Consider the following 23,606-nt stretch of genomic DNA (forward strand, 5'->3'; position numbering starts at 1 on the left):
TATGAGGAAAATGCATTGAAAATACATATAAGTAAAAAGTGTGTGTTTTACATAGGAAATGCATACAAATGCATACATTTCAAATGTAGATTTTTTTTGTGCATTCTTTTGGAAAAAAAACTCTCACAAATAAAGAAGGAATGGACTTGTGATAGGGCATCAGCTTAGTCCATCCCCTAGAGAAGAGGAAAATGGCAGCCTAAACATGATAGCAGTTTTGTTAAAGGAACGTGTTGTCTATCTGAGCTGATTTAAAGCTCTGTTTTCAGTACAGGTGGAAAAGCATGCATGTTACAGATTCTTCATACTGGCACAATGAAATAACTTACGATGAATTTACTTCTTTCTGTCCTGCTGTGCTATGTGCTTTTAACCTCTCAAACTGTTATTAATTTTTGTCTCTGATCTATGAAACTAAAGCTAATTCAATTTTAATGAGGATGATTTTTTATTTTTTATTTTAAAGTATGAGCCTGCATAAGCTCCTTAACTCTGGGAACCTTTGGGGAGCATGTTATCTCCTCTACACATAAACCATCTACTTGACACAAGTTTCTTTTGCTTGCATTCAACAGGTGACTGCATAATGTTCAGACCAGGAGTAATAATGGAAATAATGGTCCACTGCCACCCTAACTGATGTCAACTCAGCAAGCTTATAACCTTCTAACTTGAAGTCCACCTGAACCAAAATCTGCAGGGTGCCATGCTGACATCGTAATACTTACATTTTCTCTAAAGATAAAAGCCAGGATCGCAGCTGAGAGTTCTGCCAGGAAGATTAGCAAAATAAACATGAAGAACTGAAAGAGAGAAAAAGAAAGGCAGACAAATCACTGTATATCTACAGCAAACAGCTGGGACAGAATCTCTCAAAATAATCAAAACGATAAATCAAGCTGAGTGAGGAATTTGTCCTCGCCATGCAAAGGAAATCTACAGCTACACTGGAAGAAATCTGCCAAATCCATAGATCAACAAAACATCCAGGGACACGCCAGACTGCAAAACTGCAAGGCTTTACTTTACAAACCATTCTGCTGATCATATGGATTCACTGTTGATCATACCAACTCACTTAAAATCCCCCACTCTCTGGCCTCCCTGCCAATGCCTCCCTGCCTCCATCCCCTTTGACATAAATTTTCTGCCCCAGAGTCATTGGACAAATTATTATTATTATTTATGTCTATACCGTCCTTCATCCGAGGATCACAAGGCGGTTTACAACATATAGAAATACAAAAACACACAAAACATAACACAGTAACAAACAATAACAATAACCACACTCTCTCACGGAGAAAAAGACCACCCACAGTTTCATTATCCAAAGGTATGGGAGAAGACTTTCTCAGCCTCGTTTCCCCATCTGTATCTACCTGCAAATAATACCGTGACTTGCATACTGGAATGTTTTGAGTTTCTTATGGGTACACCAAGACTGAGTTATACTCTTTTGTAGCCTTCCGAAATTCAAATATACACCACAGACCCCACTATTTTATCAAGCAGCAAGTGAAATGGCTTTAGGGGTATTTCACAGCAAGCTCATTTCTAAGTCTTCCAAGCAGTGTGCAGTGTTTTTTTGTTTTTGTTTTTGTTTTTTTTAAACACAACCTTGCAAAGATCAACTGCTAGAACAACAGCTTTGGGGGCTGTGAAGCACAACACAGCCTGACGCTTGATGCAACATATCAGATTCAACTGCAACATTTCTTATAAAAATATAACATGAAAAATAATCTCTACGCAGAAAGAAGCTTGAGAACTTCCCTTGGGATGCATGTTTCTCTCTTGTCTCTTATCCATGCTGTACGCTTGCCTTGAGTTTACACTTGAGCTAAAAGCTTTAGGCATTCATTATGTATCACTGCAAAATCTCTCTCAGGAAGCCTCTGGCTCATCTATTTTTGAAAACTTCATATGAGGACTTGGATTTTGATCAGTCCATGAAAGTAACACTTCTCCCACAACCCCAGCTACAGTTAACAGCCACTTCATTTGAACTTCCTCAAGAAATATGAAAATCTCGCCAAGCCAATATTTCCCCAAGTCACACACTAAATCGCTTTGCATAGTCAATTCTTTCCCATCACTCCCTCTTTGGAAGAAACCTCCATTCAGGAAGTCCTTGTTCCTGGAGGGAAACTCTTACATAACTTTTTCCATCCCATTTTAAAATGAATAAAATGGCGTACCAAATGAAAAGTTTAGCCATTACGCACACCCTCAGGTGTATAGGATAGCAGGCAAATTGAAGGGTGGCTGGGTGGGGTGGGGAGCTAGGACAACAACAATGTTGCAGCTTTCCACCTCAGTCACAAGCTGCCTTTTATTATGTATGGCATCTCTATAATGTACATTATAATGAAACCCAAATCTACTTGACCCAGATGGTGTGCGCACATGCACACACCCACACCCTTAGGTTTTTCTTTCCACATGTACCCAAATGTGATATGGCAAACTTTGTGGACCTCAGCCACACTAGAATTTTGTGCCTTAAGGAATTAGAAACTAATTGATTACTTTTTGGGAGTTCACTTGCAATTTGGAGTAGGCTGACAAAGGAGAACTTCATACTCTTGACTCTAGGGCTGATTAAATAGTGCATGGTGATGGATATGTGGGAGATGGATATGTGCATGGTGATGGATATGTGGGAGAAATGGGGGTGCAGATGAGGTATATGGGAGCATTTGTGTATGCACGCATGATGAAAATACAGGTGGTTTTACAGTATGGGTGTAAAATGTAGAGAATAGGGCTATCAAAGGTGACTAGAATCGTACCATTGGAAGGCAACCCCCTGCAATGTGGGAATATACAGTTAGCCCGTATGAGGCCTTGCCATAATCAGCCCCATGCTCTAACCAACTGGGCTAGATGTTATGCCCCTGAACGGAAGTGGCTGGCAAACATGAGTGAGATGTCTTGTAATTGACTGGCCACTATGAGAAGAGAATGCCAGAACAGACAGTCATTTGATCTGACCCAGCAGGGCTCTTTTTCTGTCCCTTTGTCCTAAAGTACTTACAGGACCAGATGTAACAAGAAACTATGATTTCCCACTACAGTGGTAGCTCGGGTTAAGAACTTATTTCGTTCTGGAGGTCCGTTCTTAACCTGAAACTGTTCTTAACCTGAGGTACCACTTTAGCTAATGAGGTCTCCCGCTGCCGCCACACAATTTCTGTTCTCATCCTGAAGCAAAGTTCTTAACCTGAGGTACTATTTCTGGGTTAGCGGAGTCTGTAACCTGAAGCCTCTGTAACCTGAAGTGTCTGTAACCCGGGGTACCACTGTATATGAATGAGTTGCAGCAAAGTTTTATATTGTGTGCTTCTCATTGTCTCCTCTTTTGTAGCTGCAATGAGGAGATCAGATGTTTCTGCATCTACTCTTAAGCAAATCACAATTCCCTACTGCAACTGTACTTTGGGAACTATAGCTTGTTAGAAGCCTGAACCATCCTATAGCAATATTCATAGCTGCAGGCACAATTTCCCTCTCCCAAATAACATTCAATATTTGAGATTAAATGTTATTTATCAGGCTACAATTGGACTCTAGAGCCCATATTCATATATACTCAATGGGAGTTCTGCAATGTTTATTTTTTACTAGGATCCTCAAAACTGCTCACAACGACTAAAAATGCAATTGAAACATTTAAAACCCTACACTTACAAACAAACCAAAAGTAAAACAAACAAACAAACAAAGATTAAGCACACTACAGATCTCTTCACCTTTTCCTGCTATTTGGTCACCTTCTTCAGAGTTTTAATTTGAAATGGCTTGCACACAAAGTTAACCTAAAAGATTTACTTATGTAGGCAGCAAGATGGCTACTAGCTTTCCATGCTCAAAATATCTGCATGTTCTTCTTGTACGTGTAACAGTACTAGCTTATGAACACATTAAATTTTACCCCTTGTTAGTTGTGCCAAGATAGGTGCAGTGTTTGTTTCCAGGTAGTTATAATTATTACTTATATGAGATTGCAACAAGCAATTCATTAGAAGTACAGCAGAACTTGCATGCAGATCAAGATGAAATGCCTTTAGTTGTCATCTGTGCAAAAAAATGCAGTTTGCAAACAGTTGGATGTGCAAAACAATCTGTACCGGTATTACCTAATCATCTATCCACACCATGTAGGCAGATACAAAAGAAAACCACATATGAAAGAGCCAACAGTACTTACAAAGAGAAGGAGGCATTTGTTCTCGCGTATGGCTCCACAGCAGCCAAGGAACCCCAGCAGGAACAGCATTGCTCCCATCGCCAACATGATGTACGCCCCCGTGAAGAGCAGAGGATTACTAGCCACAATCTCTCGGAATCCTGTGGGATCCACTATGACCCATATTCCAACTCCCAGTAGAGATGTACCACCCAGCTGCCAAAAAGGGAAATATTTCAGATAAAGACATTCAGTTCCTTTCTAGATTCCTTCCAGTGAGTTCATCCCCAGCTAAGATATCTAACCAACACAATAGCTGCATGACTAAGCTAGCTTTCTGCCATGCAAGCTTACTTTTTTCACAGTGTGCATTTCCTACAATTTCCCCCACCAATACACACACACACACACACACGCACACACACTTTTAAGGGACCGCCTCTCCTGGTATGTCCCATGTAGGACCTTAAGGTCCTCAAGTGATAATCTTTTGGAGGTCCCGAGCAACAAAGACGTTAGGTTGGCCTCAACTAGGGCCAGGGCCTTCTCAATATTGGCCCCGACTTGGTGGAACAGCCTATCACGGGAGACCAGGGCCCTGCGGGATTTGGCATCTTTCCGCAGGGCCTGCAAGACGGAGCTGTTCCACCTGGCCTTTGGGTTGGTTTCTGTTTAATATTTATGCTTCATCTTTTATTGGTGGCTTATTTTGAAATTGAGACCTGCAGTTTTAATTGAATTTTAAATTTGTATTTTAATCTGTTATTTTAAATTGATCGTTTTTATGTTTTTTGTTGTGATTTTAATTGATGTTAGCCGCCCTGAGCCCGGTTCTCTGGCTGGGAAGGGCGGGGTATAAATAAAATTATTATTATTATTATTATTATTATTATTATTATTATTATTATTATTATTATTATTATTTTCATTGTTTGGGCTATTTATAGCAAGGAAGCACCCATTTTTTTCTTTATGGCTCAGCTCCTCTGGGTATTTCCTGTGTAGAATCCATGGAAGAAGCAATAGGCATGGAACATCCATGGAAGAAGCAACCTCAGGGACATCAGAGACATAGGCCCCATCTTTGCCAAGCTTCCGTTCATTTTGAGATATAAAAAGGGGCTTGGCAGGGCCATTTGCCACTGTGAAGGTTTAAATAAGGAACGCTTAACTCTGCTACTATATTATATAAATGTTCCCACAGTTTCCAGAGGCGCGTTCTTCAACAAAAAACACAACCATCACAGGAAGCTGAACTTCAGCAATTTTCTTCATAGCATGAAACTCTTGACACCATATGACACTGGTTTATTGTTACTATTGCTATGTTGACCATTCTAATAGTGTTAGGTAGTTTGGCTTAGAAATGATTAACAAAAAGGTTAGCATGCTCTTTATGCAACTTTATGGTTGTTGGAAGAAGAAGTTCTAAGACACAATGCAATTATATTTCATACTGTAATAAAATATACAGTGCCAATTTACCCAGTGATTGGATAAATGCTTGAAAGTCTGGTCTAGAGATCTGTTCACAGGTCTTACTAATTGTTAGAAGAACAGTATCCACTCCCCTTATCAGTGATACCAAGCCATGGAGTGTTAAGTGTCCTGACAGCTTATGATGAGAGGTGTTACGTATGTTTCAGATGCTGTTATATATGAAACTGAAGGGCAATTCTGTATTGAAGCATGTCTATCACAATATAGCCAGCACTGACCTCGCAAGCAGAGATATGAAAGAGGTGGTATGTGATGGAAAAACCAAGGATACTTACAAATATGAAGAAATTGAAGACAAACATCAGATACTTCATGCAGCTCAAACAATCTCCTTCCATGGTTGTACAGGCTACACAATCCAATTAATCCTGCAAAACACCAACAACCCTTTAGCACTCCCTTCACTCGTCGATGTAGCCTTTCTAGTATCTTTCTTTCAAGCCCCTGTGGAATTCATTACACAGAAAGTACAAATTTCATATCTCAATGAGGTAGGATAACATAGGTTAATAGGCAGTAATGATCACCTCCAATTGCCATCCCATTTTCTCCCTCGTGCGTCAGGACTTGGAATGAAAGGTTAATGAGAAAAGGCTAAATGACTCACCATCTTGTTGCAAAGTTAAAAACCGAAGATTCATCGTTTCATGAATTATAAAGCTCTCCAGCAATCTCTAAGCACTATGCAAAGCTGCATATGTGTAGTGAAACAAATCAGAATTGTACAAGAGAGTTAGGCTAACTTTGTCCTGCCAAATGGGACACTATTCCAGTATTCTCCTTAAGTTCTCTTTGCTGAAATGTTGCTGGTTCAGTTTTTGGTTCAGGCTTAGGTGCAGAACAGCAAGGGAGGAGCAATGACTAAACTAACAAAATGGCTTTCTGTCATGCTTCTACCCCTGATTATCACCTCAATTTTAGCATAGCCGCAACCCCAGAGTCCGCGACTAGGTCAGGGGTCCCTTTACCTTTACCTTTATACATGCTTTACACCCAAATACTGTGCAGTATCTGGGTGCACCTGGGACGCATGTGGCGCTGTAGTCTAAACCACAGAGCCTAGGGCTTGCAGATCAGAAGGTCAGTGGTTTGAATCCCCACGACAGGGTGAGCTCCTGTTGCTCAGTCCCAGCTCCTGCCAACCTAGCAGTTTGAAAGCACATCAAAGTGCAAGTAGATAAATAGGTACCTCTCTGGTGGGAAGGTAAACAGCATTTCTGTGCACTGCTCTGGTTCACCAGAAGCGGCTTAGTCATGCTGGCCACATGACCCGGAAGCTGTACGCCAGCTCCCTGGGCCAATAAAGCGAGATGAGTGCCGCAACCCCAGAGTCGTCCGCAACTGGACCTAATGGTCAGGGGTCCCTTTACCTTTACCTTTTACTGTGCAGGGAATGAAAACAGATTAGGATGTATTTGAGGAACAACAGTAAAATTTGGAAGACCTGGCAGATCAAAAATCATGAAGTCTAGCAAGGAATAGTCAAGCATGCAAGCTCACACAGATGCTGCCCCGTGACCTGGAATCTAACCTCTCTCTCCTATCCTGATATAGTTAATTGGTTGATGAGAAGGTTCAATCTTTGTTAGTACTGGCAGCCTCATATTTGGCATTGTTTGGGAATTCTAAGAAACCTTTTTTTCTTCTTTTTCCATTTGAAAGGTTCAGTTTGCCACCTTGATTCAAAATAGCATCCAATTTTATCCAAACACTTGCTCATTGATCTCAGGAACCATCATGCAAAAATTTGCTTATGATATCTTAAAAGTTGTCCAAATGCATAGACAATGGACAAATTTCCAAAATATGTAGAAGATCATAATAATGCAACATTCTATGGTGTTATGAGAGAAGTGCGTAGATTCATCTACATGAACAAATGCTGAGATACTACCACATGTTCTTCCTATGGCACCTAAAGTCATTCTCTGCAAGCTTACAAAACACCTGGGAAGGAATAGTTGCCCACCTAAAGAACTACAATATAAAACCTGATTTTAATATAAAGCTTCTTGCTCACTCCAAGCAAAAAGGCATGTTAGAGTGTAACTTCCCATTTACATTCCCTGGGATGACCGATACTGGGGAAAAGTTGACAACCTACTCTGGGGTCGGGGTGGAAATCTCTGCATACCTGTATGTATTAGTTCAATGTACTTGGAATCACTTAAAACAGTTACGGATGGATGGAAATATTTGCCATATTTATTCCTTACAGCCATTTTCCAAAGTGTCAGAAGAATGTAATAAATTCTAACTTACAACCGTGTAAGATAAACTATTGCTGTATTCCCATATTACAGATGGCAGGGGAGATGGTAAGCTTGCCTAAGGCCAGCTAATGAACAGGCAATTGAATTGACATTTGAACAAAGGACTCCCAAGTTCTAACTAATAATTCTGATTCTTAACCACCACAGCACAGCAGCTTTCTGAGAGCGGCATGATAGCATCAGCAGCAGATGATGTGGGGCTTTTTAAAACATTGTTTTATTTAAAAAGCAATTCTTTAAGACCTAAAGTGTTGTGAAATATTCCAAATGTGCATGACCAGAAAAGTATAGAAAGCCTGCAAATTGGAATATAACACAATTTGATTCCATCACACTGGTGCTATGTGATCTGCACTGGTTGCCAATTAGTTTCCTGGCTCAAGTCAAGGCGCTGGTGTTAACCTTTAAAACAACTTACTGGCTTGGCACCAGGGTGACCCTAATGACTTTCTTTTTCTGTATGTTCCTCTCTGCATGCTCCATCCATTATCTGAGGCCCTGCTGGGACTAGGGCTTTTTCTGTTATGGTGCCCACCCTATCAAATACCTTGTTAAGCGAAGTGAGTCAGGCCCCCACTATTCTATTGCTTTAGGGTGGTTCATAAAGATGTGGCTCTTTAAAAGGGTCTTTGGGTGACTATTATTTTTGCTAGCTTAGTTTTGCATTTATTTTTATTGCTGTTTGGTACCAATTCTATGTTCTTAGTTCTATTTTGATTTTGTGAGTAGGCATAATTTGGGGAGTGTTCTCCTGTATATTGTTTTGCTTCCGATTTGTTAGCCATTCTTACTTTCTATGGAAAATTGGGATAGAATGGTTTAAAATACTCTAAAGCACACATTTGCAGCTAGGGAAACTCTTTTTCATGCTCATTCTATGTGAAATGAGGTCTACAGCAACAAGAAGGGTCTTTACTACAGTTATCCCAAGATAATTGGTAAGACACCCAAATAAGGTTCACATCTTTACAATTCTTCTTCTTGGTTGTTTTTTTTTAAAAACAAAGCTTGTCCCTTCCATGTGGTTTTGTAACGTTCCTCATCCTCAGTGCTATGTCTTTTCAGTTAAGAGGTTGTTATTTAAAGCTACCTTTTGCTTTTGTTTTGTTGGGAGACTTGGAAAAATGGAAGATCAATTTATAAACAAAACAAAAAAAGTGTCCATTTGGCTTGGTAAAGAATGCCCAAAGCTGTAAGAGTGGCTCTCGGGCACTCCAGCTCTTTGTAACTCCAAAATTTTGCATGCTATGATAGAAAAATACATCCGATCCTTCTAAAAGCAAATACACAAATTGTCTAAGGGGTTGCAGAAAATTTTTCACAGGCTGAGTGATAAATCCTTTCCTTTCACTCTCGTTATTTTTCCTAATCCAGAGAATTTGGTGTTGCTGTATACCAGCACCACAGCTCTTCCCTGTGTGACCATGGTAACTGATCTGCTTTAGTTATGCTTCTTGACGAAGCCTTTGGCAGGCAGAAGTGCTCACTGCATGAGAAGAAGCACAGTGGTAGGTAGGTGGAGGAAGCCGCAGGTAAACAGTTACAGCTCCACAGAGTATTTTGTTTGATGCGCAGCATCTAACTAGTTTGAAAATTAGACTTGACACTTGTGTGTTTGTGTGCATGCATTGGGGGTGGGGGGTGGGGTGGGGGTAAGAAATAGAGCAGGGAGAGACCAGGGATTTTGGAAGCAGACAGGTGATCACAGCACCACAGCTGCTCACAAACACAAACACCCTTTTCCCTTTCCAGAAAGAATATGTCTTTGCTGGGAAGAAAGTGGCAGGGAGCCATGAATCGTGTTGGACTCTACAGCATTCTCTGCATGCTGTATGGAAAAGACAGTGATGCTTCTTTGCTACACTAGAGAATTTTCTTACTGCACACATTACTGCATTACGGAAACCCAACTTGAGTGCATGTGGGAAAACAACAAAGGGTTGCTTTTATGGAAAGCAAACTATTCCAACAAGATTTCTCCTTGTGTGTGAAGGCTTCAGGGACAAGGAAGAGGAATGGAGACAGATGCTGCTGTGCTGTACGTCTCCACTCTCACGAGCCTCAAAAGCATCCTTTGTGACTCCCAATAGAATGGGTCATCATCAGAGACTTGGAGGAACAGAAGCTTTAATAAAGTGTTGAGAGAATGAAGCCGGAAGTATTTTCAAGAACCATGGGGAGAGGGGGAAAGCGAGAGAACGTTGACGTTTAGGAATGCACTGTTAAAGCCAACAGACTGAAGAGGCACCCACTACGACACTGTGAAGAGATATTCCTCATTTCTTATGCACAGCATGGAGAGCCTCTTACAAGATCATGCATTCTGCAACATGTTTTGATTCATCAAAAACAAAAAAATTCATTGTAGCTATTTAATTAATATGTACATATGTTTAGATTTAATTAAACTAATAATTAATTGACTAAGATTGTTTAATAAGGCAGCTCTATTAAAATTCCTTTCCCTCAGATGATACTGGACTATAATTCCCACCATCCCCAACTATTGGCCATGCTGACTGGGGCTGATGGGAACTGTGGTTCAACACCATCTGGGGAACCAAGGTTGGGCAAAGGCTGTTTTGAATAATGTATACAGAAACTACAGTGAAAGTGGTTGTGCAAGCAATGGCTGTTAAGCAATTTTGCCACTTAGAATCCCACAAGCAGGGCATGAAACCAATAGTCTTCTCCTGCTGTTGTTTCACAGCACAATCTAGTATTCAGAGGCATGCCAGTAGCCATTCATAACATCTTCCATTAATTTGTTAAATCCTCTCTCTCTCAAGCTATCAAAGTTTGTGATTTGTGTTGATGCCAATAACACTGAAGAAGTGTGCATGCACATGAAAGCTCATACCAAGAACAAACTTAGTTGGTCTCTAAGGTGCTACTGGAAGGATATTTTTATATATTTTTAATAAAATCTTTATTATTATTATTATTATTGTTGTTATTATTATTATTATTATTATTATTATTATTATTATTATTATGTTAACCTAAAGTCAATTTGAAATCAACCAATCTTTATGGGACAACCTTGAAACGTTGGGGAGATGGAGCACTTAGTTTGAAGCAGAACATCGTTACAGTAGGCATGAAGGAAAGCTGGTAGAACAAAGAGAACCAAAGGGATATGGCTCTTTCTGCTGTGTAGAGTGCTATGCATGAATTATATCTGACTGTATCTGATAAAGCAGGTTCTAGACCAATGCTTATGCCACAATAAGTAGAATTTTAGTTGCCACAAAACTCTTTTGTTGTTTTTGCTGCAGCAGATTAAATATTTCCCAGAGGTGGAACTGTGTTACTCAGACTAGTGAGGACCACTGAGATTCACTAAATCAGGAAGTTGCCTAAGGCATCCAAACTGTTTGCTGACAGAGCTATGACAGGTGGATGTTTTCCAGTTTGCCTAAAGCATCAGGCCCCCAAGAGCTGGTGCTGCTTTTTGGCTCTCAATAAGCTGCCACAGGAGAGTCTCAGATCCACCTGGCTTTACACATGGAACAGAGAAAGACAGCAGCCCAACCTTACACTGCTATGAAATAAAAGGTAAAAATGGTCTACTGTATTTCCTCCATTAAACAATGGTGGTATTTTGTGAAGGTTCAGTAAGCAACAGCGATACAAAGATCCTATAGATTTACCGAAACAGACATAGGAAGTCCTCTCCATGACAAGATGCCGAAATAATGCATACATGTTTCAAGGGATAAGTATTGAGGTTTTCATATTTGTGCAAATCGACAATGTGCAAGGGCTGTGTACTCCTTTCTCTCTCCCTTACCCACACCCAGGCCCCTCCTAACTTTTCAAATCAGTTATTAAATCTCTGAGTTAATTGCTATAAACCTAAGTCATCAATATGATTTACGGTACATAGATTGATTCTAGCTAATTAGGGAGAGCACAAATGGTAAAATTTGTATTCATAGTTCAGGTCTGACTAGTCTAGTTGATGGACCTGAACTATGGTAATGTTTCTCACCACATGACCAGGCTCATGTGATCTCTACACCACCACTCCTTTGCCTAGGCAAAGCAAAACAGCTCGTTGCTTTAGCCCACCCCCACCCACCTCCCCCCAAAAAACCTCCTGAGGATCTATGGTGTTTTCTGTACCTGTAGTTGCTGGACACTAATGAAAGTTGTGTTTTTCTGTAGAAAATAACTGAAGACTACGGCTTGATGTAACAATGGTCATTTGAATTAAACTGATTTTACACCAATTAAAGTGGGATAAAAGTATGCTTTCTTGTCCTCCTACCCCCCCCCTCCCAAAGTCAGGCAGTTAATTAGGTCTTCAGGGAGACAGCTGGAGGCAATTCACACATATTTTATTTGCAGAAGCATCCTGCAAACATAATCCCCAAATTTACCGGTAATCAATTTCAACCCACTTGCACCCTACCCTATTCCCATGATTCTAACTAGGCCTCTGTGGTTGTGCTTAAGACATGCCATGAAAGCAATACTCCAAATATTTTTCCACTGCAGTTTAAACTTTTTGGAGAAATTGGATATTGATGGGCCAGATTACTGCCTTGAGTTCACACTGCACTAGGTGTAGGGGAAAGGGTCCCAGAAAGCAGTTTTGATCTCTGCGCCCACACCACCATGTATTGCCCCCATAGCTGCTAATGAATATAAAGACCAACTTAGATATTGTTCACCCCGACTTCATACAAGATGTTCTGACTTCTAATTCTGCAGAAATATACAGCAGGGGGGAAATGAAGGGGCTCCCTCTTTTAACACAGGAGCATGGACGTTCCTATGAAGACTATGCAGATGCAGCACAAGGTATGGTGGAAAACATTTTCCTTCTTTATCATTATATCCCTTAGGTTAAAGTGGGCCTTAGGAGATAGAACATGATTAAAAAAGAAGTGTGCAAATGAGTGAGAGCACTCTTGCTCATACACTGATCATTTGATTCAGCAGGAAATTGTATTTCATCTACTTCACAGCAATGGTCTATGGTACAACATTAGGAAGGTATTGCTTCACGATTAAAGTCAAGTCTATAGGTATTAGAATCATGAGACCGTCACCATTTCTCAGGCTGCGAATTCCGATGGCCCTTCGAGACTAGCATTCTTATTTGAACAAAATTATTGAATTCCACATCGGGGGAGGGGGCGGTAACGGGAATTTCTAACCCACCACTGGATAACACGTTGATGACAGCAAAATCACTTGGAAAGCAACACAACTGTACACTGTTTTCCTCATAATGCTCCTGTAGGAATTATGGCTTTTGTCGGGATACTTGCTTAATGGGAAACAGTTCACTTACTGTTAAGGGAGGAAATAAGAAAATACTCTTTGAATTGGAAAAAATAAGCAATTCAAAATTCTCACCTATTCAGCTCTTGCAATGTTTCTTTTGACCTTTAATGTTTTATATGTCCCATGTATATTTTATTGGCCAAGCTTGTCCTGTAAGAAAGAAATATTCAATTAATGCACAAGTCAATAAAACACAATCACATTAAATAAACCATTTATTAAACACACCACCCTGATGAATACACTTAGTCTAATTGCATGCTTAATTTGGTGTACATTAGCACTAATGAAAAGCTTTTAGCACCCACTGAAGCATCCTATTCTTCATAACCCGGCTCATCAACCTTTGGGTTGGTTCATGTTCCTTCTGACATACATCCCAAGCCACATTTTGACATTTCGCAAGAACCTACCCATTTACTCAGAAACTGAAAGAGACATAAATAGTTTTACAAATACAAGTTGTAGTCTACCAGGAATTTGTGTTATGCACACACCATTAAAATGCTTGAGAACTTCATGTATCTGAAATGGGCTGTGTCAATACTGTAAATTGTAAAACATGTTAAATATTAGAAACTCTACATAAGTGGCAAACACTATAAAACAAGCACAATTCACCAGAAATGAATGGAAGCTATACAAGAATAGAGAAGCATATAATCATGCATGTTTTATAATAATTACATTTTCATCTTCGTTTGTCTCATCTAACAGACTATACTTACTGTAGTTTTCAACTAAATTTGCAAAATGTAAATTACTTAGGCATTGCTTGGAGTGGTTCCAGTAATGACATAATCATAAAACTAATCATATACCAATTATTATTAATTTACCTTTTTTACTATGTGATTGTTCTAAATCTGCACTGCTTGACTGCAAACAATCTATTAAGACAATTTGTGATCCTATCTCATTATGTCTGAAAACATCCGAGTTTTTCTGTCCTAGATGCTTTATAAGCTTAAAACTAGGACGACCATAAATATCTGGAAACCATGATTGGGTCCTATATCAGCATATGAAAGGTTGATCTGTGGGATGGGGTGCAGGGAGGAGTAACAGAGACTGAGTATTTGATGTTTTGATAAAAAGTGATCACAGAGAGAAAGGGTTCATTCATTTCAAATGTCAAAGGATATTTATGGTTTTCTAGCACAACCCACCAGGTATTCCTTCTGTGTAAGTCCCAATGAGGGTTTCAAAAGGAGTATGCAGATATGTCTAGGCTGCAATTGTTTATGCCTTGGTTTGTCGTGGTGCTTGCTCTTTCTCAGTTCCCATGTGTCCACCCTCCTTTCAAGAACACTGGCCGTGTTGGTTTGTTTTAGGTTGAATTAATTTCTTAAAATGCAATTTTGAAATGGACAGTTTTGCTGGGTTGTTTTTCCATCTTTTTAAAAAAAAATAAGGGAAGAAAATGAGGTAATGAAGCTGCTGGTGCTATGAATGGTTCGAAGCAAGCTTTCCTACTCCAAAGAAATAAGGCAGGGAACTATCTACATTCGAATTAAGAAGCAACCACATTCAAAGACTACAAACTCTTGTAGGCTGCATACATACTAACCTTCCTCTTGATTTTGGTGGTCTAAATATTCATACTTTAGCATGATATGGATTATCTAGTGCTTCATGAATAACGATGTCAAAAGTCACTTCTCTGCCCGTCTTGTTCTTTTCTATAAAGCCACATACCTATCTATAGCACAAAAATGTCACTTTCCTCAATCCAGAATCATTCATGCTCATCCTCAACATGCTGCTTTCAATATAGACTGGTTTAAAATCCTGCTGCCCACAAAGGTGGGTGTAGTTAAACTCTCCCCTTGATTAGGTTTCCACACCTTTTCCTCCTTGCACATGCCCCCAGCAAATGAAGATGTGTGATTGTGATCTCGGTATATGCCCACCAACATTATCTGTGTGGATACAACCCGGCCACCTCCCTCATTGCCACAACCACCTACATCTGTTTTTCTCCAATTTCAAATGGGCACAGTATGGTGTACTGTATTGCAGAATGAATCTTCAATGAGCTTTCCTTTATGGAAGTTTCTCAAGGGTCACTTTTCAGAACCAAAAAATACAACAGGTGTAGAAAAAGTAGTACTCAATTCTCCATGGATTCCAGATTAAAATATTCTGCATACAGAGACACAGTGTTAAGAAAAGTGGCAACAAAACAGCCAAGGTGAAGTATATTGTAAAATGCTTCTCTAAAAAGACACTAACTTTAACAACAACCCTAGAAGTAGAATATTTCCTATTCAAGGGTTAAGCGCAGACTGCACAAGCTATTTATGATATAGCATTGAAGGAAGTCATGCAGGTAAAATAGAAAAACAAACCTGCCCTGACTCTGGTCTTGTACAACTCCCATCAGTTGTAGTAGGGCTTGTTAAGGATTGCTAGGGCTTGTTAATGGCTTCAATTTACAAGAAAGGAGATTCCAACTGAACAGCAGAAAGAGCTTTCTGATGGTAAGAGCTGTTCGACAGTGGAACACTCCCACAAGAGGCCATCTGTCGTGGATGCTTTAGTTGAGATTACTGCAGGGGGTTGGACTAGATGGCCCTTGGGATCCCTTCCAATTCTATGATTCTAAGAAGATGTTCCCACTAAAGGAGTGGCCCACCTCACTAATCTCCTTTTGTTTACACAACTCAAGACTTTAAGATTCGTTGTTTAATTGGCTGAATCCAGTTTCATTTACTGCAACATCACAAGCACAGAAAAAGGTGCTGCTTAAAAAATAGGTTAATTTTTTCCCTACAGAGATGTAACTGCTTCACATAAACCTACTATTAGGGATATAAAGAGACTGATAGGATTCTTGTTCCTGCTGTGTGTGAGAGAGAAAGTGCCTATAATTATATTGCTACCAGTACTCAGAGGTGCATGTGAGAGTGAAAAAATGTTTTCTCTTAGCTCACAATATTTTGAAGGATTTACTGCACTTCTGAGAGGAAGAAGCTTTGGTGCTGCACCAAACAGCAGGTGCTGTGTCAGCTGAGGAGATGATAGGAATCATCTGATGATGGTGCACAAGATCAATTACTCTCTCTCTCTGAGGATCAAGCTCAGGAGATACTTTTGCCAAAAGGATTGACTTCTTTTTAGACGAAGAACTATGATTTAGTCATTAAGGGGAATGAGAGAACGAACCAAACTACTTTTCCTAATTGTCAACTCTGTTGCTTTCCTTAATTACAATCTCAAGTGGAAACACAAGATGTTGCAGGAGATGCCAAGGTGATCAGGCCTCCCCCACAACTATTAACCCCAGTGACATTCTCTCTCTTGGCTCTGAACCAGCATTTCATAGAATCATAGAGTTGGAAGAGACCACAAGGGCCATCCAGTCCAACCCCCTGCCAAGCAGGAAACACCATCAAAGCATTCCTGACAGATGGCTGTCAAGCCTCTGCTTAAAGACCTCCAAAGAAGGAGACTCCACCACACTCCTTGGTAGCAAATTCCACTCCTCTTATTCATTCAGACTCTCTCTCAAGCTGTCTTTAAACCTAAATCCCTCAAACTACTTTTGTAATTACAGAAACAGCTATTTGGTAACAACAACAACAACAACAACAACAACAACAACAACAACAACAACAACAACAAATATTTGACCTGCAATCCAAGCACCAGGTGCTGACTGGTGAGGCTTTGTAGAACAGCAGGGTCACCTCCCTATTCACAGCCCTGGAGCTGGGAAAGCGACCTGGCCTGCTCTGTGGGTTATTCCATTGGCAATGGTTGGCAGAAGGCTGACTTGGCCAGTGGGATACCTGCTCAATCCAACCTCACACGTCCCAGCCTGGTGCAGGGGAGGGGTGTTGGTTTGCTGGGTTCATTGGGTTGCAAAACCTATTTATCATGAATGCCTTTGGAAGGGTCTAAAGACAATCTTCAGCCTCCCATGTTCACTCTTTTAAAAATGTTGTCAGTATGTCTGACAATATAGCTACCTGCAATTTGAATCACAGCCAACTGATACCAACCAATTTAAATTGCATAAAAAAATAAATAAGTGTGCATTTGAATTAACAAACACAACTGTGAAGGAACTGGGGCTTTTGCCTGTCTCTGTGTGACGACTCTTTGGCTCTAGGTATTGGCCTTGTCTTTGAAAATGTGTCTTTCTGATGTAAAGTCTTATCAAAAGTATCGTCCTTGCTAAGCAAGGATGTAGGCAAAGTTTCATTTAATCTCTTTCAGAGGTGAAGTTGCTAAACAGGGTGAATCAAAGATCAGGGTGATGATTCTTTTTTACATTCCAAACATCTGCCTCCTATTCCAAACTTGTTACTGTGCCTGCACTGATGGTTTCCCCCTCTCACACAAATTATCTCTTACAAATAATTTAAAATCTTAACCTCTAGAGCAGTGGTGTGCATACAGCTCTCCACTTCCTTACCAGCAAGTACGCCAGGTTGTGACCGTCTTTCAGACAAAGAAAAGAATCTTCCCACCCCAATGTAATTTAGAAGGCAGATTTGTTTTGGAGGATGAGAGGAAGAGCTGAGGGTGATTTGGGAAATTATACTTTGTGGGCAAGGACAGTTTCCCCTGAACCTGCAAAGTACTGTGTTCCTGAATGGTTCTAGGTGTTTTCAGAGGTTTTCCAATCCATCAGAAGCTTCTTTCAGTGGAATGGACAGGGGGATTATTTTTTGGCAATTCTCTCTGCTCCATGCGTTGCTTCCTATGCTGTTCTGAAGGGTAAAATAAGAAGAACCTGCTGGATTAGACCAATGGTCCTAGTCTCACAGTCCACCATCCTAATCTCACAGTAGCCAAACGTATGTCTGTGGGAAGCCTGCAAGGAGGACATGAGCGCAACTGCCTTCTGCCCATGTGCAATTCCCAGCAAGTGGTATTAAGAAGCGCACTGAGCTAATTGATACAACCCAGAGCTCTGAGAAGCTCTCAGAAGATTGCCAGTTCTACACATTATGTGGCTTTTTAATTATAGTTTTTGTACACATATAAAGTAATTGAGCAGGAATTTTGTAGTGACTACGCTACAAAATTGCTGTGACAAGACTATATTACTGTGTGTGAATTCAATTAGATCCCAAAGTGAACTGTGTAACTGTAGTTGGTCCCCAAAGAACACTGGAGAACGGACTGCATAAGGTCAGGGATCTATATACTAAATTACAGTCAATCCAACTTCTCTTTAGTTGCATTAAAATGCTAATGCTCCTGCAACAGAGGGCCCATTTGCCAGGAACAACTTATTAGGCTTGTAATGTAGAAGCCAAGGGAACTTATTGCATTGCCTGATTGCGTTTCACTGCTCAGCATAGCTTTCTATGCAAGGTCCCTAGGAGCACATTGAAACCTTAAAATACTAACCCCACTAGCTCCTTGTTAATATTAAACAACCCATCAGCTTTGCACATGGTTCTAAGCAAAATTAGCTCTTTCCAGTTCTTCCCTCCTGGATCTGCCCAGCATATTTTAACTTCAGAAGGCTCTTGTTTTGCTACTTTAGAAAAGGCAGAGTCCCAAAGGGAACACTGCAGCACTCAAGGGCTTTTTGGTGGCCCACAGCAACATTTTACACCCCTCCCCCAGCCCTTGCACTGCCTTCCCAAAGCTGGGTAAGTAAGGCGTTGGGCTTTGGGAAGGAGGCGTGAGGACTCTGACAGGGTCTTAGAGTCCCCTCCCCCCACCTCTTTCCCAAAGCCTAGTCAGCAAGTTTCATGTCAAAGTACTCTTGCGACACATTTGGTACTAAAAATCCAACTAAGTCCTACTCCGACTCATTGAAACTATGTCGGGCATGTCAATTGATTTCAATGGATCACCTCTGAGTAGGAATAATGTTGGATGCAACTTCTGATGTCTGTTCAAAGCAGGCAGCAGTCTTCCCCAACTTTCAACTGGTCAGTTACTGCAGTAACCTTGCATTCCACAAAGCACTTGTTTCAATATTTTTATGAGTTATGTGATAAGTTACAGAACATAGGGACTTTGAAGGAGAGAATTATTTTAAAGTGAAAACAACAAGCTACAGAGCCACAAATTTATCTGCCTGAAATCGCTTCCTATGAAACCTCTCAAAGTGATTTCACAAGACAATAACAAACCATATATAAAAAAGTTATATATGAAAACAATTACATCTATGCAAACAATTACAATTAAATTATAATGGGTTACCCATTACAACGCACCCTTAAAAAACACCCAAGTCTTCCATTTGGCTTTCATGCTCTTACAGCAAAAGTAACAACAAAACCACTGCACATCGGCTGAAGTAATAATGACAATAATAATAATAATAATAATAATAATAATAATAATAATAATAATAATACCAAAGATACTGTAATGAAAAATCAAACAATGGAACCAAATATACTTATATACATGTAACGTATATGACAAAAATCAATGGTCATGCTCTTATTCAGAACATTACCATCACATTATCGCTTATAAAATATGGAACACAAAAAGGCATTAGCTGTTCCTCATATGGTTTATGAGATGGAATACCAGGGTCTGGAGACAAACATTGGGACGGCAATGGCCTTCATGTCCCAGTCCCACTTCCAGACTTCCCAGAACATCTAGAGGCCCACTACTGGAAACAAGACATTGGGCTTGGAACGCTGGACTGATGTGGCAGGGTCTTCTTATGTTTATATAAACTGATATAGCATTAGAATCCAACATCTTTGTCATTTTATAAAAATAAAAAATAAAAATTCTGGGGAAACGGGGGACACTATTATCCTCCCCACAACCAGAAAAAAATACAAGGCATCACTATGTGTCTACAGTTAGCATGAGGCTATTAGCGTTTATACAACTAGAACAAATCAATACAAAGTTATCCTCGTATGTTTAGCTGCCTTGGCAACAACATCAGCACTCCACAGGGAAATTTTGTACGCTAACTAGTAACTGATGAGTTCTGCTCTTAATATGCTGAACATTCCTTGGAGTCATTTGTGAGGTTGTGAGTTGGAATTGCAAAAGGCAGTTTTTGCAACCCAGAAGAATTGCCAAACAAAATGTGGGAAAGCCAAAGACTCTCAAAAGTTTCTTTTTTTCCCTTTCAGAAGCCTTTGGAATGTGCTCCGAGTGTCCCTCTCCAATAGGAAGATGTTAATTTCTTTATGTATAGAATTATTATAAATAGCAGCTCAGTTTTCCAAACTCAAATTAATTCCAAAGATGAAAAGTGATACTCTTGCCAAGCTAACCAAACATTCTTGGCTTTGATTTTGTTGTCACTCAGAGGCCAGGGATCTGTTATGTATCTATATGGAAGACACTTTATGCTGACTAGAAATATCACATTACCATACAACTTCAAACAGTTCCTAATGTATTCCTGGAAATGCCAGAATGCTATTTCATTAATGAGAATCAGGGCCTGAATCCTAATTCTGAATTTTTGGAGGCCTGAAGTCAAAACTGATAATTAAAGATTACTCTAAAAACCCATGTATTGCTTATTGGAAAGTACTTCATAACAGCATTCCCCAGTTCATTTTCTGATGTCAGGATTTTTTAAAGTTACCCTTTCCAACCATGTTTTTCCATTAATATCAACACAGCTGCAGAAGACTGGGGTGGGGGGTGGGGTGGGGATGCCCAGGACAGGACACTTCTCGGACCCAGCCAATTCTTATGACTATAATCATAATAAATATAATGAAAGAGGAAATGCAAGATTCTAACTGCACAAAGACTTTTTGAACAGGACACAACCTGGGCCACCAACAAAAGCACTGAATGCGTTGCATATAAAATCAATAAGCGTTTTCTGAAATTGGCATCACTATGGTGGATGCCAAGTAAATTAGTAATGACGGGACACTTAAAAATTAAGAGGATTTATATGCATTTGTAATTATTATCCAAAAAGCAGTAGAGATTGCCAAGAAAGATGGAGACAGTACTTTAGTACTGGGTTTGTTAATGGGTGAGCTAATACACTTTTAAGTCTTTAAAACAAAAAAACAAAACAAAAAATATTCTCCGTGCATCAAGTATTTATAAAAGGATTCTCTGACTTTTCATTCTAGGCAACTAAAGAAGAAGGGGACTAGAATGGCCAGGACTGTGTGTTAAGGCCTGGAGCTTATCCCAAATAATTTCAGTAGCTATAAGATGTCATCTTAACATAATAAATTTCTATTATTTATTAAATTTATATACCACCCTTCATTCAAAGATCATACGGCAGTTTAAAACATAAAAATACAAAATGCATAACATAACAACAACAAAACAGTAACAAAGGCACAAATACAGGGTGGGTGACACCTGGCTTGAGAGCAGTACATGTGAAAAGGATCTAGGAGTCTTGGTAGACCATAAACTTGAGATGAGTCAACAGTGTGATGCAGCAGCTAAAAAAAGCCAATGCAATTCTGGGCTGCATCAATAGGAGTATAGCATCTAGCTCAAGGGAAGTAATAGTACCACTGTATTCCGCTCTGGTCAGATCTCACCTGGAGTACTGTGTCCAGTTCTGGGCACCACAGTTCAAGAAGGACACTGACAAGCTGGAACGTGTCCAGAGGAGGGCAACCAAAATGGTCAAAGGCCTGGAAACAATGCCTTATGAGGAACGGCTTAGGGAGCTGGGTATGTTTAGCCTGGAGAAGAGAAGGTTAAGGGGTGATATGATAGCCATGTTCAAATATATAAAAGGATGTCATATAGAGGAGGGAGAAAGGTTGTTTTCTGCTGCTCCAGAGAAGTGGACACGGGGCAATGGATTCATAGTACAAGAAAGAAGATTCCACCTAAACATTAGGAAGAACTTCCTGACAGTAAGAGCTGTTCGACAGTGGAATTTGCTGCCAAGGAGTGTGGTGGAGTCTCCTTCTTTGGAGGTCTTTAAGCAGAGGCTTGATAGCCATCTGTCAGGAATGCTTTGATGGTGTTTCCTGCTTGGCAGGGGGTTGGACTGGATGGCCCTTGTGGTCTCTTCCAACTATATGATTCTATGACACATTTAAAACGCCATAGATCGTTTAACAGCCAATGACCTGGGCTGAAGATTTTATTGATAGTTCCAAGCATTGCTGTTTCTTTTGTCTTTTTTCCTAATAAACTCCCTTTTCTTGGTTAAGACCTGAAGTTTTTCCTCTGCCTTTCCTTCCTTCAAAAGTTACTGTGGCACTCAAATACCGAGACCATGGATGAGGAACCTGTGACTCTCCAGATGTTGTTAGACTCCAATTCCCATCAACCCCAGACAGCATGGATAATGGTTAGGGATTTTAGGAGCTGTAGTGCAGCAGCAACTGGAGGACCACAGCTTTCGCTGATCTAGACCACTGGTTCTAAGTGATACACACTAGCTCCTGTTAATTTGGCTGAGGTACTAGTTTTCTAAACCAGCTCTTCTGGACTGATAGTAGTCCATCCTCCAGTGAGAATAGAGGACAGCAGAGGGAAGTGGCTCCCATAATACCAGAATATTTTTCTCAAACATCAGTTGTTCCTAAAGGAACAGCAATTGAGATGTGGAATCAGGTTCTGACACAAATGTACCTGAGTTAACACCCTCTCAGAGGCAAGGTTAACTGAAATGCAACACAGTCACTATGAGGAGGATAACAAGACTGGCACAGACAGAATTTCAGTTGTAATAAATATTATTAACTGTAATATTGCAAATTTACAGTGTTACTGCAATGGTTATTTAGAAGCAGTCCCACCACTAACTGCACAGTAATAAACATTAAAACAACTATGTATTTATTTTAGCATCTAATGGATGCTAAAATCAGCGTCCAGCATGTATACATATTGCAGCATACAGACAGAAGGTAAGAAAGTTAACATCAAAGGAATAAAACGGGGTGGCTCATTAAGCTGATTTTGCAACTGCCTTGACTGCATTTATGAAGTGGAGTGTGCAATCTAAAATTAGATGAGAGAGTATATGTAGCACTGGGGAAAGAAGGAATAGATACAGTTTGTGCTTCAAGGCTGATATCCTGCACTTAATTACGCAGACATAAGTCCCAAGGAACTGAAGAGAACTTAATGCATACATGTCTACGGAGCTTACGTTTGGAAATAATTCAAAGTACACACTCAAATAAATTACTGATTGCCAAATGCTTGAGAAAGGATTCATAACAAGATGATATGTTATTTTTACTATGAATATAAAAAGGGCGATAGATTTACAAATAACGCTTTGAATCATGAGGGACTGGTCACAAACAATACAGAAAGTGATCAATAGTATCTGAACAAAATGGGAGACACAATTATGGCTGTTTACATCCAAGCATGGAAGAATCAATGTCAATGTAAACAGGCCTCTTAACCTTCTCCACAATGAAAAG

General features: G+C 40.0%; 1 protein-coding gene across 2 annotated transcripts in view; it reads right to left on the bottom strand.

The window, feature by feature from the left end:
- The window catches only part of TSPAN18 (tetraspanin 18), a 74,709-nt gene that overhangs the window by 15,960 nt on the left and 35,143 nt on the right, over window positions 1-23,606 (bottom strand). The window contains exons 2-5 of one of the 2 annotated variants that reach the window (XM_033149426.1): window positions 13,336-13,413; window positions 5,968-6,060; window positions 4,214-4,408; window positions 729-803 (exon numbers count right to left, since the gene is read on the bottom strand). In XM_033149426.1, the coding sequence (XP_033005317.1) occupies window positions 729-803; window positions 4,214-4,408; window positions 5,968-6,030 (333 nt within the window). In that variant the 5' untranslated portion in view covers window positions 6,031-6,060; window positions 13,336-13,413. The remainder of the gene's footprint in view (window positions 1-728; window positions 804-4,213; window positions 4,409-5,967; window positions 6,061-13,335; window positions 13,414-23,606) is intronic. The other variant, XM_033149435.1, reaches the window with a different exon arrangement.

This window comes from Lacerta agilis, chromosome 1 (genome assembly GCF_009819535.1).
Source record: "Lacerta agilis isolate rLacAgi1 chromosome 1, rLacAgi1.pri, whole genome shotgun sequence".
NCBI classification, from domain to species: domain Eukaryota; kingdom Metazoa; phylum Chordata; class Lepidosauria; order Squamata; family Lacertidae; genus Lacerta; species Lacerta agilis.